The 16,955-nt window shown below is 33.3% G+C and overlaps 1 protein-coding gene across 1 annotated transcript in view; it reads left to right on the plus strand.

The window, feature by feature from the left end:
- CTPS2 (CTP synthase 2) overlaps positions 1 to 16,955 on the plus strand; it is a gene marked incomplete in the record, with an annotated part of 155,377 nt that overhangs the window by 12,841 nt on the left and 125,581 nt on the right. Inside the window, 3 exon segments of the mRNA XM_074299909.1 lie at positions 2,969 to 3,139; positions 3,768 to 3,868; positions 16,095 to 16,211. Coding sequence (XP_074156010.1) covers positions 2,969 to 3,139; positions 3,768 to 3,868; positions 16,095 to 16,211 — 389 coding nt within the window.

The raw sequence follows: 16,955 nt of genomic DNA on the forward strand, positions 1-16,955 counted from the left end.
TTAATGAGGATAAAGAAAAGGAAAGAATTTGGAACTCAAAATATGAAAAAAATTTTTTTTTAAAAATTGTTTTTATATATAATTGAAAAAAATAAAATATTAAAGATAAAAAGAGAAATTTCATTTCTTAGGGCATAATATTCCATTATATTCATATGTCCTGTATTTAACCAGTCCCCAATAAGAGGGAAATGACCCTTTTAATTTCCATTTTTTGGATGAAAAAAGCAGGCATTTCTACTGTTTATTAGTAAAATTTTTGCTAGAGCTTTGCATTCAAACATATTGATGATTAAAAGTATAGTCTTTAAAATGATTTTTGGACACTAGATTGTTTTTAGTGAAATAAAAGTTATTAGGCAGAATATACATACATTCCACACACACATATATATTTCCACACAATCCCAGGACCAGCCTAAATTGAAAAGATTGAGATATTTATTAGATTAAATGTATTTTTTAGCCATAGTGTGTCATTAGGGTGGGCTGCTAGGAAGCATCATAGTTCACAAAATTCTGGGCCTGCAGTCAGGAAGATTGTTCTGGGTTCAGATATTTATTAGCTGGGTAAATCACTTAATCGCCAGCTTAACACTTCCTAGCTGTGTGACCCCGGGCAAGTCATTTAACCCCAAATGCTTCAGCAAAAAAAAATCACAAACAAACAAACAAACAAAAAAAAAAGCAAAATATATGCAAAGCTAGTTTTCAGCATTCACCCTTGTAAAATCTTGTGTTCCAAATTTTTTCCTTACTTCTCCTAAACAGCAAGTAATTCAGTATAAGTTAAATATGTGTAATTCTTCTAAACATATTTCCACATTTATCATGTTGCACAAGAAAAATCAAATCAAAAGAAAAACCAAGGAAAAAAAACCAAGCAAGCAAACAACAACAAAAAAGGTGAAAATATTATGTTATGATCCACCTTCAATCCCTATAGTAGTCTCTGTGGATGCAGATGGCTCTGTCCATCACAGGCCTTAAAACTGGCTTGAATCACCTCGTTGAAAAGAGACAAATCTGTCACAGCTGATCATCACATAATCTTATTGCTGTTTACAGTGTTTTCTTGATTCTACTCACTTCATTTAGTGTCAGCTCTCCAGGCCTTTCTGAAATCATCCTGCTGATCATTTTTATACAACAATAATATTCCATCATATTCATATACCTCAACTTATTTAGCCATTCCCCAACTGATGGGCATCCACTCAGTTTCCAATTCCTTGCCACTACAAAAAGGGCTGCCACAAACATTTATTTTTGCACATGTGGGGGCCTTTCTTTCCTTTAAGATCTCTTTGGAATATAGGCCTAATAGAAAGAAATACTGCTAAGTCAAAAGGTATATACCATTTTGAGCCTTTGAGCATATCTTCAAATTGCTTCTAGAATGGTTGTAAACTCTACTAACAATGTAATAGAATCCCAGTTTTTCCATTTCCCCTCTAACATTTATCATTATCTTTTCCTATCATTTTAGGCAATCTGAGAAGTGTAAAGTGCCACTTCAGAGTTGTTTAATTTGCATTTCTCTAACGTGATTTAAAATATTTTGAAAGCAATTTTTTGAGTATAGTAGCTCCTGACACAAAAACAGGCACTTAATAAGTGTTTATTGATAAACTGACTGAGAGTTCCCTTTATCAGTGAAATCATAAGTCCAGGCCTTATTTATCCTTATCCCTGTTAAAGTATGATAGAAAGTTTTCATATTTATTAGGATGCTAAAATTATTTTTTGTTGTAGAATCATTTTTTAGCCATGTGGGACCCCATTTGGGATTTTCTTGGCAAAGATATTGGAGTAGTTTGCTATTTCTTTCTCCAGCTCATTTTACAGATGAAGAAAATAAGGCAGACAAGGTTATTGATTGACTTAAGATCATACATCTGGTATATTTCTGAAGTTGATTTAAATTTAGGTTTTAACTCTGAGATACCATTACACATCTGTCAGATTGGCTAAGATGGCAGGAAATGATAATGACCAATGTTGGAGATTGTTGGTGTAACTGTGAATGGATCCAACCTTTCTAGAGAGCAATTTGGAACTCTGCTCAAAAAGTTATCAAACTGCATACCATTTGATCCAGTACTGTTTCTATTGGGATTATATCCCAAAGGGAGCTTAAAGGAGGGAAAGGGACCCATAGGTGCACAAATATTTGTGGCAGCCCTTTTTTTAGTGGCAAGAAACTGGAAACTTGAGTGGATGCCTGTCAATTGGAGGATGGCTGAGTAAGTTATGGTATATGATATGTTATGGAATATTATTGTCTGTAAGAAATGATCAGCAGGTTGATTTCAGAGAAGCCTGGAGAGACTTACATGAATGGTTGCTAAGTGAAATGAACAAAACCAGGAGATCATTATACATGGCAACAACAAGACTATACAACGATCAATTCTGATGGACATGGCCCTCTTCAACAGTGAAATGATTCAAACCAGTTCCACTTGTTCACTGATGAAGAAAGCCATCTATATCCAGAGAGAGAACTGTGGGAAGGAACAGAGTGTGGAACACAATTTAGCATTCTCACTCTCTCTGTTGTTATTAGATTGCATATTATTTTTTTTTTCAGTTTTTCTTTTTCTTCCTTCTTGATCTGATTTTTTTTGTGCAGCAAGATATATGTATAAATATGTATAATATATTGAATTTAATATGTATCTTAACACATTTGACATGTATTGGACTACCTGACAGCTAGGGGAAGAAGTGGGGAGGAAAGAGGGGAAAATTTGGAACAAAAGATTTTGCAAGGGTCAATGTTGAAAAATTACCTATTCATATGCTTTGTAAATAAAAAGGTTTAATTTAAAAAAAAAATATTTAAAAAATAAATAAATAAATTTAGGTTTTCTGACTCCAGGCCTTGTTCTCTTTCTATTGCATTACCTAGTTGCCCCAAGCTATTTTTAAAAAACTCTAAACATTGTTTTGATCTTTTTTTCAGGTGAAGTATTTGTATTAAATGATGGTGGAGAAGTTGATCTAGATTTGGGAAATTATGAAAGGTTTTTGGATATTAACCTTTATAAAGACAACAATATCACTACTGGGAAGATATATCAACATGTAATCAATAAAGAAAGACATGGTGATTACTTGGGGAAAACAGTACAAGGTATGCCTATGAATCTTTTCAGTTTTTTAAAAAATGGAGGCTTTGATTTTCTTTGGTGTGTATATATTTTTAATATAAAATATACCTACAAATTATAAACATGTGAAAATAGCAAACAGCCATATGTTTTCATGTTACTAAATTGAATCATTTCTCCTTTAAAAAAAAAAAAAAACCTGGAATTTTGACGTCTTATTATATTGTGACCTGAATGTGAATTTAAATCCTCAAAAGTTTTTGTTGATCAGTTTAAATATTTAAAATTGGATCTAAGTCTCTGGTGAGTATATTTGATTAGAAAAGATTTGAAATAAATCTTAGTGAACAGATTTTATTAATTTATTATTTTATTAATTTTATTTTTATGCAATAAAAATAAGATTTTATTAATTTTATTCATATGCAATAAAGAATCATTATAATGTTAACCTTAGCTATCGGTTTTTGAGAGTTACTATAATTAAATGTCTAATTTGTTTTGTATAAGAAAAATATCTTGTCAACTTTCATTTAGGGAAGAGAAGAACTGTCAGGCTAATTATTTGGAAGCCTTCATATCTATGTTGTTAGACTAGTTAAAAAGACACTCAGTATCAATGAATAATTTTACATTTGTTGTCTTTTCTAGTTGTTCCTCATATTACGGATGCTGTTCAGGAATGGGTGATGAACCAGGCCAAAGTTCCCGTGGATGGTCACAAGGAAGAACCCCAAATATGTGTCATAGAGGCAAGTAGGGGATATGTTTGATGGATTTGACCCTCAATGATAAACATTACTTAATGAGCAGCAGCTTTCTGTCTTTTTTTAGTACCTTGCCTAAACATAAGCTTTTAAGTCCTTATAGTTCTTTATGTGTAAGTGAAGTCTAATGGCTATAAGTGGTACGGGGAGTAAGAAAAACCTGAGTTCAAATTTGGCCTCTTTCTTACTAGCTGTATGACCATCAGCAAGTCATTTAACATGTCTGCATTGGTTTCTTTTCTGTAAAATTGGGTTAATAACAGCATCAACCTCCTAGTGTTATGAGGATCAAATGAAATAATGTTTGTAAAGTGCTTTATAAGCCTTAAAGCTCTCTATAATTTCCAACCATTCTTATTAGTAATAAAATTATTTGGATACAAGTGTTTATTGTTTCCACAAGTTTAATGTCAGATATCTCAGTTGCTCATAACTTTCAATCATCTTCCTTTCCATACAGTCCTCCCTAACTCCAATCAATGCTGAAGGAATCTAATCTGAATCACCTACTCACGTTTATATAGATAGTAGTTTCAGGAAATATTTTTTTAGAACAGAATTCCTATATCTTAATGTGATGGCTGGAATAACTCAATGGAAGTAATAATTCTGCAATAAGAATAAGAGCTGGCATTTATGTAGTATTTTCACAAATATTAACTCATTTTGTCATCACAACAATTCTGGGGGACTATTATTATCATTCCCATTTTACAGATCGGGAAACTTTGAAAAACTGAAGTTAAATGACTAACTTAGGGTCATAGCTATTTGAGCCTGAACTTTTTGATTCCAGATCCAGTACTCTATTTGCTGCCTTCCTGAAACCTTATATTTCATTTTTTAAAATAGTATTTTATTTTTCCAAATACATGCAAAGGTAGCTCTCAATATTCATTTTTGCAAAATCTTGTCTTCCAAATTTTTTTTTCTCTCTTCCTCGTCTCCTCTTCCCAAGATAGCAATCAGTTCAGCATATGTTAAACATGTAGTTCTTTCAAACATATTTTCATATTCGTCATGTTGTGCCAAAAAAAAAATCTCATCAAAAGGGAAAAACATAAGAAAGAAAAAAATCAAGCAAACAAACAACAAAAAGTGAAAATACTGTGCTTTGAGCCACATTCAGTCTCTATAATTTTCTCTCTGGAAGTGGATATAGCATTTTCCATTATAAGTCTATTGGAATTGCCCCGAATTACCTCATTATTGAAAAGAGCCAAGTCCATTACAATTGATCATCACATAATATTGTTACTGTGTACAATGTTCTTTTGGTTTGCCTATTTCACTCAGCATCAGTTCATGTAAGTATTTTCAGGCTTTTCTGAAATCAGCCTTTTTTATAAAAACAATATAGAACAATAATATATACACTGACTTTTTTTTACTGGATCAAGGGAAATTCTCTATTCACTTATAGCAAATGAATGTGTTATCCTTTTCCCACGGCATGAAAAAATTATTGTTGATTGGTTAGTTGTGGTGACCTTGTGGCCCCTGTTCCCACATGCCTTTTTCAGTTGTACCTCATGTTTCATGGCTTGACATTCTTGCCTTTGATGTTTAATTGGCTTGGTTTTGGAAGGCAGCTGCTTTTAGCTTAGTCTTAGCACATTTGGCTTGGGATAGGTGTTAAATGGTCCTTCCCTCTGTTACTCTTAATGTTTGCATTTAAGATCATGGGACTGACACCTAGGAAGGAATGAGGACAAAAAGAACTGTTTCTAATCCTAATACTTAACTTATTGTGAGGGGAAACTTTAGTTTCCTGATCTGTAAAATGAAGCTATTGGATTTGAAGATTTTCAGGGTCCCTTTGGACATTCTAAAACTATAATTCCAAGGGATCTAGCTCAACTCTCTCATTTTATAGATGATCAAATTGAAGTGATCTGCCTAAGATTATGCTAAAGTGTATATAGCAAGTAGCAACTAGCAAGCGCAAGGCTGGGATTCAGACCCATATACCTGGATTTCAAATACAGCAAGTTGTTCATGATACCAAGATGCTCATGATTGTATAAGTCTGAGGCCTTAGAATATAGAATGTGTATCTGTCAGTATTGCTTTTCTCATAATCCTCTCTTTTCCTCTTTCTTCCGCTCCTTTTTCTATCTCCTCTCTCCCTTTATTTCTCTTCCTCTTTCTCTTTACCTCCTTCTATCCCTCCCCCCATTCCTCTCTCTTTCTCTGTGTCTCTGTCTCTTTCTCTCTTTCTCTGTCTTGTCTTTCCGTCTCTGTCTCTCTGCCTCTCTTGTCTCTCTCTCTGTGTCTCTTGTCTCTCTCTGTCTCTGACTCTATCTCTTCCCTCTGTCTCTCCCTATCTCTCTATCTCTTCTCTCTTTATCTGTCTCTCTCTGTCTCTGTCTCTATCTCTCTCTTCCTTCCTTCCCCCCTCCCTCCCTCTCTCTGTTTCTCTGTCTACTCTTTCTGTCTGTCTTTCCCTTCCCTCTTTCCCCCTCTCCTATGACTATATAGTACTATACACCCCCCCACACCCCCCCACACGTACACACACACATACAGAAGTTGTCTAAGTGTATGAGAACTTTTGAATTGAATTCAGACTTTTTTTTTCCAACTTTGAATATCTTTTATTTTTCCAAATATATGTAAAGATAATTTTCAACATTCACTTTTGTAAGACTTGGTATATGTGTAATTTTTAAAAATATAGTCCATATTTGTCATGTTGGGCAAGAAAAGTCAAACCAAAAGGGAAAAAAACATGAGAAAACAAACAAACAAAAATGTGAAAATGCTATTTTTCCATCCCCTTACTTCTTTCTCTGGATGTGGATGGCATTTTCTATCCCAAATCTATTGGAATTCATGGCTGTGAGAGCTTATTCCTAATCTACACTTTGGGAACTTCCATAAATGTGACTTAGGAGGTTAGAAAATAACATTTTAACCTGTCAATGAGAAAATATGCTATCCAGTAAAGCTGATATATTTAAGTATATCAGCTTTAGTTTGCCAACAGGCATTTATTAAGCACTTTTTATACTTGCCAGTCCTTGTGCTCAGCCCTAGGGATAAAAAGGCATTAAGAACAAGGTCCTCCTGCCTTGAAGAAGTTACTTTCTAAAGAGTGAGCCAACACAAAGATAAAGACCATGCAAAGAGGAGATAATCTTGGAGGAGAGAAACTCACTTTCTAATGAGGGAGCCAGCATGCAGATATAGACAATGTAAAGAGGAGATAATTTTAGTGGAGACAAAATAGATGTTGGAAGGGTAGTAGGGGCTGATAAGAATGTTCAGTAACTGATAAGTTTTGAATGGAAATCGGGGAGGAGGAAGAGGGACGTTTCAACCATAACTGAATGTGGGAGTTGTAAAAAATTTGACAACAGTAAAAGATATCAAATATTCCACCAAGATTTAATTCTTTATGTAAAAATAAATAACATTCATTTCCTTATTATGCAAACTTGCTTTTATTTTTAACATGGTAAAATTATATGCACAGCAAAGAATTGTTTTAAAATAAGTTTCTTTACGATTTGTTATCAGTAAATGTTTGATTTGTATACCTATTTTATATGCTTATATATTCTGGTCATGTAAAAATTTTTCTGGCATGAAGGGGTTGAAAGTGAAAAATGTTTAAGTAGCTCTGTATTATAGGACCTTTAACCTAGGCCCTGAAATAAACCTGATTTAAAGGATAATAAAATTCAAAACTAAAAAGGATTTTATCAGGTATTTTATTAGTCCAAATGCAGCAAGGATATGTTGGAACTAGCTTGAACCAACTCCAGCAATTTTAAAAAATTTCAGGATAAGCATTTATATCTTGGAAATTGTCACATATTATAAATCAGGGCTTAACTTATTGTTTTGTTGATAGTTTAGATTTAAGAAAATGATGGGGAAAATATAAATAATTCAGATTAAACTCAAGACTATATTGAGGGGCAGCTAGATGGCACAGTGAAGACAATATGGGTTCTGAAGTCAAGAGGATCTGATTTCAAATTTGATCTCGGACCAAATGTGCGACCCTGAGCAAGTCACTTAACCCTGATTGCTTTAAAAAAAAAATTAATAAATAAAAGAAATAAAGTGTTTTGAGCAATAATTTTCTTTTTGGAGAGCATTGGAATTAAGCATTTCTCAGCCAGCATGCTGCTTAATTCTAGTGATCTTCCCATTACACAGCTCTGACTCTTACACTAACATGATACATTCTATAAATATTTCAGTTGTCATTACACTTAAAATGCTATTTCTCAGAGACAAAGTGCTTGAGAGTAATCCATTAAAAATGGGCCTATGGGGAAAATAAATTATAGATAATGGTAGGAAATGCGTTATTATTCTCATTTTTTTCAGATGAGAAAACAAGTGCTAAGAAGTTACACTATTTGCCTATGATCCACAGATAATACATGTCTCAATTGATTAGATCTCTCTATATTGATAGCTGGATTTGCTATCTATCAGTTACCCATCATCAGGTTACCATCTCAATTGATCTACCATTTGTCTGTCTTAACATTTATCTTTAAGTAGCTATATGTCTCTATACCATCATCTTTCTGTAGATATCTATGGATGGATATAGATAAATATCTCCTCATCAGCTAAGTAACAAGAAGAGGGCTACAAGTGAAGTCATTAAACCATCTTAAAAATCCAAGTACAATTAAATAATTAGTACAGAGTTTGTTTTCCTGACCTTTGAAGGTGGAGGTGGGGTGAAGACTTAGGATTTAGAAATATATCATTAATTGTAATGTTCTGGTTAGCTTTCTGGAGGTCTTGGAACCAGCCTTGGTTTCAGCTGAATAATTACCACAAGAATAGTGAAGAATAAAGTTCAAAGTCTTTATTATCTCCTTCACAGTCTGTCTCCTTTGCCTGGGGCTGGGCTAGCTTTCTGGGGTCCTTCAGATGGGCCTTCCTCTCAGTGAAGAAGTGAAGGAGGGCAGGCCAGCCAGCATGAGGGTCTCTGTCTTCAAGTCTTTGTGTAGACCTCCTCTAGGTCTGATTCTGACCTCTTTTATACGCTATTATAATTAAATTCATTCTATAAATACTCTATTATAATTAAATTCATTCATTATGCTGAGTATAAGCCATTCATTATATCACTAGGGAACCATTATTTGTTGTAAGATTAAATCAATCATACTGAACTAGAGAACTACTAATCACCATGTTAAACTAGGTAACCATTGTCTTTATCAATTCCACTGAGTTAACACCTTGTAAGAATCCTTGCCTCAAGTATATTTCTCCAGAGTTCTGGCCCCTTGCAATTAATAACACTGGAAGATTTTTTGGTAGGAAGACTGGACTGAACTTTATCCCTGTGTTGTAAAAGAAAAACTTTTCATTTGATTGATAGGATATGTGCAATTTCATTTTTGGCCATGTGAGTTCAGAAACAGATAAGTTTTAAAGGTCTAATTTCAGAATTTGATACCTTAGTAATGCTGTAAGAACCAATGTTAATTATGTAGAGAGTATATAAATTTTGATTTTAGAGAGTATATCTATTTTGATTTATGAATTCAGGTAATTTACCCATGAAACATTTTTTTTTACATCTGTTTATCCTTTTAATTAGGAATGTTGTCCTGGTCAATTGATAGGATATGTATTCTTTATATGTCAATCCCTTTACTTCTCTTTTCTGGTTGAAAAATTATACTCTTAGGGACTTCCATAGTGTAGTTTGATTATATCAATTTATCATTCATTAAAAATTTCAACTTTTTTTTTTTTTTTGAGACTGGATCTTCTTAGATCTTAGACAAGTAACTTAATTAGATCTTGAGATCTTAGACAAGTAACTTAATTAGCCCTGTTTACCTTAGTTTCCTCATCTTCAAAATGAACCAGAGAATGAAATGCCAACACTCTCCAGTATTTTTGCTAAGGAGACCCCTCCACCATGGGGTCATGAAGAGTCAGATAAGACTAAAATGACTGAACACCATCTTCCTATCTGACCTAAGCTAGATGTATATCCAACATCAGTTCAAGTGAAAGCTTTGACATGCTCCTGTTCAGTTTTGGGTCAGTTTGTCCCTTTTTAAACCTACTGGTGGCCCCTCCCACCTGGGGTTCTTAATATTAGTTCCAAATTTAATTTAGGCACAGGTATTGCTCCTCCTGCCTTCAATTGATATAATAGCTTCAGCCTTCCTGTTAACAGGGATGTGCTGTCATGTCTGATAAATTGAAAACTAAGAAAAAAATTTTTTTATACTTGCAAGCAACAAAATAATGACATTTTGTCTCTTAAAAAAAATACAGTGTAGAATGTTACTTAATTTAATTCAATGTTAATCATTAAGAAATGTTTTGAAAACATTTTGTTCACTTCTGGTTTAAAATATATATATATATATATAATTTTTACAATTGCCTTTTCAAATCATCATCACTCAAGTGGCTTGCTGTTTTGGTTATAGTTAGTTGTAGAAATATCCAGTGGCATGTTTCATCATGCCTTTCTCCTTGATCTTATCAGTGCCTTTTCAGTAGCCAGTCCTTACATTGATGAGAAGATTTGGGAGTGATGGTATTATTATTATTATTTTTTTAAGTGTAGTGATGGCAAAAATCCAAGATGGGAAGATAACTAGGATCTGCATTCAGCTGTGCTATTCACTTCCTGTTGAGTTTGAGCAAGGCCCTTAACTTCTCAATTTAACTTCATCTGTAAAATATGGAAATTAAATGAGGTGGGATTAGAAGTGGGAGGAAGAGGGTCCTGGGAGAAGATAAGGATAGAAAATGTATAATAGGGGCAGCTAGGTGGCGCAGTGGATAGAGCACCGGCCCTGAATTCAGGAGGACCCAAGTTCAACTGTGGTCTCAGACACTTAACACTTCCTAGCTGTGTGACCCTGGGCAAGTCACTTAACCCCAGCCTCAGGGGGAAAAAAAAAAAAGGAAAATGTATAATAGTTTTTATTTTTGAGGATTTTAACTTTTTTTTTTTTTGGTAGAGAAGAGGGAACAAGATATAAACACAAATATATTGGTATCAATACAAAGCCAAAATGAGATTATTGTGAGCTTGTATCAGGAGTAGTTTTTATCTGTAACCAACCCCTGCCTTTTTACCCCCAAGGCATTTCTGTGTATAAAGTAGTACAGAAAAAAATAACTGAAAATATGACTCTTTGTTGCATACAACTTGTCTTCAAAAGTACATATTTTATAATATGAACATATTATATTTTATTATATCACCATATTTTGTGACAAAATTATACAAAGATAAAATAAATATTAATATTGATATGACATTAAATATATTTTAAAGCATTTTTTAAAATTTAAATTTTAAGTTACTAATATTTTTAAATAAATAAATTTAATTTAAATTTTAAAATATTTTAAAAGTTTAATATTCTACTTTTAAAATTACCTTGGTTGTCTGTCCCTCTTTCAGATCTTTCTTCAGCTCTTTTTTTTCTTTTAAATGCTTCAATGGATCTCTTTTGTTGTTTGTTTTTTGTTGCTGTTGTGTTTTGCAAAACTCTGGATGTCTGTCTCCCTTTCTCTTTCTAACTCCTTTCAACTAAAAAAATAAGGCTGAAAATTCTTATAACAAATAAGTATAATCAAAACAAAATCCCACCTTGTTCAGGTCTGAAAATGGTATGTCATTCTGCATCTTGAGTCCATCACCTCTCTAGCAGGAACTGAGTAGCTTATTTCATCATTAGTATGGAAGGTTAAATTACCTTGTCCATGTCCCTCTTTTAGATCTTCCTTCATTTCTTTTCTTTTCTTTCTTTTTTTTTTTTTTTGCTTTTAAATGCTTGTTGTTTTTGTTGTTGTTGTTTTTAATAAAACTTCCTTCTCTTCTTAACTTCCTTCCTTCAACTGAAAAAATAAGGCTGAAAATGCTTATAACAAATAAGTATAGTCAAAACAAAATCCCACATTGGTCACATCTGAAAATAGCATGTATCATTCTGCATCTCGATACTGTTCCCTCTCTACTAGAAAGTTTGTTTCATCATTAGTATGGGAGGTTAAGATTTGAGAAGGCCTTTGAATGATAGAATAGGATTTTGATAGAAAAGGTGACGGGGAAAGTTAGATTTTGTTTTAGAAGTAGGAATGGGTCAGGTTTGAACCTGGGTTATATTAGTAAACATTAACTATAGTTATAGTTCTAGTTCATGTTCTAGCTATAGTTTATGTTCAGAGAAGTAAAAAAAAAAAAAAAAAGTTGGATAATAGTCAGATTGTAGACTTCCACATGCCAGGTTAAAGAATTTGGACTTTATCCAGTAGATAATGGGGGAGCCTTGGAAGGCCTTTTTTTTTTTTTTTTTAAGCAGGAGAGTGACATAATTTAACTGATATTTTAGAAAGCTTAATATGTCAGATTCAGGGAATGGTTTTGAGAGGAGAGAGCTTGCAAGTAGAATACCTGGTTCTCTACAGTAATTCAGGTGTGACGTGATGGATGATCCTAGAATCAGGAACAGGTTGATAAAAGTAGACACCTGCTCATGGAAAGAGTGTGAGTAATATAAGATGACTCCATGATGGATAACTATAAGAATTATGGTACCATGGAAATAGAGAGAAGTCTTTCTCTTGGGTGCAGGGGGAAAATGAAATTAGTTTTAAACATGCAAAATTTGGGTGACCACAAAGTAGATATATAGATAGGAATGTATTGGAACAATCATTGTCTAGTTTTCACTGTGAAACTTGAGAAATTAATAATCACTATAAGTTCGGGCTTGATTTGTTGTTTGTTGAATATAGACTTAATAATTCAGCTTAAATTTAAAAGTGTTTGCATACTCCCTTCCTCTTACTCTCCCAACCCACTTAAACTTTTATCAGTACCCCCTAATATAACTCTATAAACGCTTTTACTGTTCAGGCCTCATCTGACTCTTTGTGACTTCCATTTGACATTTTCTTGGCAAACATACTGAAATGATTTGTCATTTTCTTCTCCAGTTTACCTTACAGATGGGGAAACTGGGGCAAACAGGGTTAAGAGACTTGCCCAGGGTCACAGTAAATGTCTGAGGCTGGATCTCTGTCGGGAGAACTCTGTCTACTGTGCCACCTAGCTTCTCTCTCTGTAAACATTGTTTCAGTTAATTAGCAGAATAGTAAAAGGCTCAGGTAATGAAGTCATCATCAGACTGGAGGCCTGGTAATTGGAGGCTAATAATAATAACTACTAGCATTTGTGTAGCACTTTACTTTTCAAATTCCATTCCATTTGGATCTCACAACACCTGTGAATGTAGCTTTGAAAGTGTAGCTGGAACTAGATCAGGGGCCTAGAGGTGAGAGTTAAAAGTGATGGAAGTAGGTGATTTCATAGCAGAACTGTTCAAGTTTCCATCTTTTCCATATGTATCCTTCAGTGATCTATCTCCTTTTGCTGAATTTTTTACCTTCTGGCTTTAGTCTTTACACCCTGCCATGTAGCACTTAATTTTATTTAATTTGTTGTATTTTGTTTTCTAAATTTATTTTCTTATCTGGATTGCAAATTTATTTAATCTAAGTCAGTTATAGATAAACTGCTATACCAAAATGAGTTAGTGAGGAGCATGTGGTACTCTTGTTAGAATTGTTTCGTATCTTCCAGCACTTACTCCATAATAAACATTTCAATATTATGAGTCTAGACAAATTTAAAATTAGCTTAATTTTTGACTGAGATGAATTATTTCAGTTTTAAAAGTATTTCTAGTTAACCTATTTAGAATGATATTTGTAGAATGATTTTAATCTATTGCCATTCAATTCATAAGAGCCTACTATATACAGAAGTGCTGTACTAGATGTATATTAGACTAGATGTGCAAGTTATGAAGACAAAAAACAGCCCTGTCCTCAAAAACTTTATTATTGGAGGGAGAGGAGGTGGGAATAATATATAAATAGATGTATAAATGAAAGCTAATTTGACAGCTCTGAAGAAAGAGATGACAAATAGAAATATGCATAGTTTGATCTTACATATGTGTATATGCATGTATGTTTATAGAGATCTCTGTGTGTTTTATTTCCATCTTTAATTGTAACCTTGGATGGGGGAGAGGGAGGGAAAAAAAATTGTACAGCAGAGAATAAAAGAAAACAAGAAGGAAGCAAAAAAAAAAAAAAAAAGCTAGGTAGCTTCAAAAAACACTTTGTAGTATTTATTATATAGGATCTCTTAAAATGGAAATTTGCTGTTTTATATTGAATCCTCTCTCATGTTCTGCTGTATACATATTTTTCCCCCCTTGTTTTATATGTTTAAAATGAATAAGAAATTTATTTAAAATATGTATATATATATATATATATATTTTGAGAAGGGAGATTGCTAAACAAAGGTCCTCCCAAAGTCCTCATCAAAGGCTTTCCTTAGGAGATGGCATCTATGTCGAGCTTGGATGGAAGGTAAGCATTTTGACATTCTGAGAGGTATAGATGAAAAGGTATTTTATACTCTAGGGCTTTTAGAGAAAAAACAAAAATAAAAAACAACTTACTGTGGTAGTACCAGAGAATAGTTTTGACGTGAGAAAGACTAGAGGCAGAGCAGCTAAATAAGATACCTCTGTGATAATGCAGGTGATGAAATAATGAAGAAGGGACAAGTATAATGAGATTTGTGAAGGGAGACCTGTTGATTTATTTTGCTTAGTTGTGGAAAGAGAGTAAGAAGGGCTGCTGGGATGGGAGACTGTAAGGATCATGGTGCATGGTGGTTGGAACTGAATGCCAGTTTCAGAAAATAGCAAACAGGCCAGTTTGGCCACAGGTTAGAAAGAATGAAAAAGGAGGCCTATGAAATAAATTGGAGACAGAATGTGTAAGATCTTTAAAAATTTGAAGGTAAAAAATGCAAGATAAGAAATTTATATTTTATGTTTGTGGCAGCCCTTTTTGTAGTGGCAAGAAATTGGAAACTGAATCAATTGGAGAATGGCTGAATAAATTGAGTTATATGAATGTTATGGAATATTATTGTTCTGTAAGAAATGACCAACTAGGATAATTTCAGAGAAGTCTGGAGAAACCTACAAGAACTGATGCTAAGTGAAGTGAGCAGAAACACCAGGAGATCATTATATACAGCAACAACAAGACTATATGATGATCAATTCTGATGGGCGTGACTTTCTTCAACAATGAGATGATTTAATCCAATGATCTTGTGATGAAGAGAGCCATCTACACCCAGAGAGAGGACTGTGGAAACTGAGTGTAGACCACAACATAGTATTTTTACTCTTTCTGTTGTTTGCTTGCATTTTGTTTTCTTTCTCAAGTTTTTTTTTTTTTTTTTTCTTGATCCGATCTTTCTTGTGCAGTAAGATAACTGTATAAATATGTATACATATATTGGATTTAACAAATATTTTAACATATTTAACATGTATTGGACTACCTGCCACCTAGGGGAGGGGGTGGGAGGAAGGAGGGGAAAATTTGGAACAGAAGAGTTTGCAAGAGTCAATGTTGAAAAATTACCCAGGCATAAGTTCTGTAAATAAAAAGCTTTAATTAAAAAAAAAGAAATTTATATTTTATCTTAGAAGCAATAGGGACATACCAAATGTCTACTTCTGAAAACATTTTTTTTGAATTTAATTTAGGGGAAATGTATTAAATATCTTCTAATAGATATGACCAGCTACATTCAGCTTTTTTGGTGTTGTTATTAGAATTCTCTATTATCTCAAACATTTTTACTGTTGCATCTGCTACTATCTATCTGGTTCAATTTTTTATCTTTATCCCTAGATTCTTTTCCTCTGCCTGTGTGTCCTATATCTCTTTCTTTTAAATACATTCCAAGTTATCTCTCTCCCTTCTCTACTTGCCCTTTCTTTAGTCCTCTTCTCCTTTACTGTTTTCTCCTCTATTTTATTCTCTTGCTTTTTTTTTTTTTTTTAATTTATCTCTCATTAATTGGTTTCCATCACTTGCCCCTTCTGATTTTTTCCCCACTTTTGTCTGCTTTTAAGTTCCTTCTTTTTGTAATTGGGGTTAAGTGATTTGCTTAGGGTGACACAGCTAGTATTGTTTATTTTATACTCTTTAAAAACATATAGCACTTGGTCATAAAGAAATAAGAATCAGTTTTGGCTGATAGTATTGCAACAGAATAGGAGCTATGTATATATGTATGTATTTTAATCATTCCTTTGTTATCAAATTATCAAACATTAACTTTTTATTTTTGTTTTTCCAGCTGGGTGGCACTATTGGAGACATTGAAGGCATGCCATTTGTTGAAGCATTTAGACAATTCCAGTTTAAGGCAAAAAGAGAGAACTTCTGTAATATCCATGTTAGTCTCGTCCCACAGGTAGGTTTTCAGTAGGGTGTTGAGGAGAGAGTACTGAATTTGGAATTGGGAAGGCCTAGATTCAAATACTACTTTCAGTCACTTACTAGTTTTGTGATTACTAGTTATGTCACCATAGCCAGGTTACTCAATTTCTCTAAGACTTTGTTTACTCTTTGGTAAAATGAGGGCTTATTAATACTAGTACATACTTCATGGGATTGTGAGAATCAAGTGAGAAGATGTATGTAAAGAGCTTTGTAAGCTTTCAAATGCTGTACAAATTCGATATATTATTAATTTTAAGAAATGTTTTTGTGGGCTTTTATCCTTTACTTGTACAGAAGATTTAAAAGTTGAGTTGAATGCTGCTGATGTTAGCTAATTACACATGATATAATAAACTTACTTACAAAATAAAGTAAGAAGCCAGTTTTAGTTGCAGATAAATGTCATTTCTTTGCAGCACAAATATTTCACTTTAGTAGATTTTTTTTTTCTTGTGCAGTTTCATGGCAAATTTTCACTTACTTAAAAACTTACCACCAATGATAGTGAAGTATAAACTTAAAAAGATGATTTTGTCTTTTCTGAGTATTCTACTTTTTAGAAGTTAGTTTCAAACCTACTGCCCTTTCTTTCCCAACCTATCTCTGGTATTTGTAGTAAGATTTCAGAAGGTGGGTAGGAGGAACCTGATAGAACATTTTATATCATCTCTATTGTCCTTTTGAAGTCTGGATTAGGAAATACTTCCATGGTGGA

Source organism: Sminthopsis crassicaudata, chromosome 3, assembly GCF_048593235.1.
Source record: "Sminthopsis crassicaudata isolate SCR6 chromosome 3, ASM4859323v1, whole genome shotgun sequence".
NCBI lineage: Eukaryota > Metazoa > Chordata > Mammalia > Dasyuromorphia > Dasyuridae > Sminthopsis > Sminthopsis crassicaudata.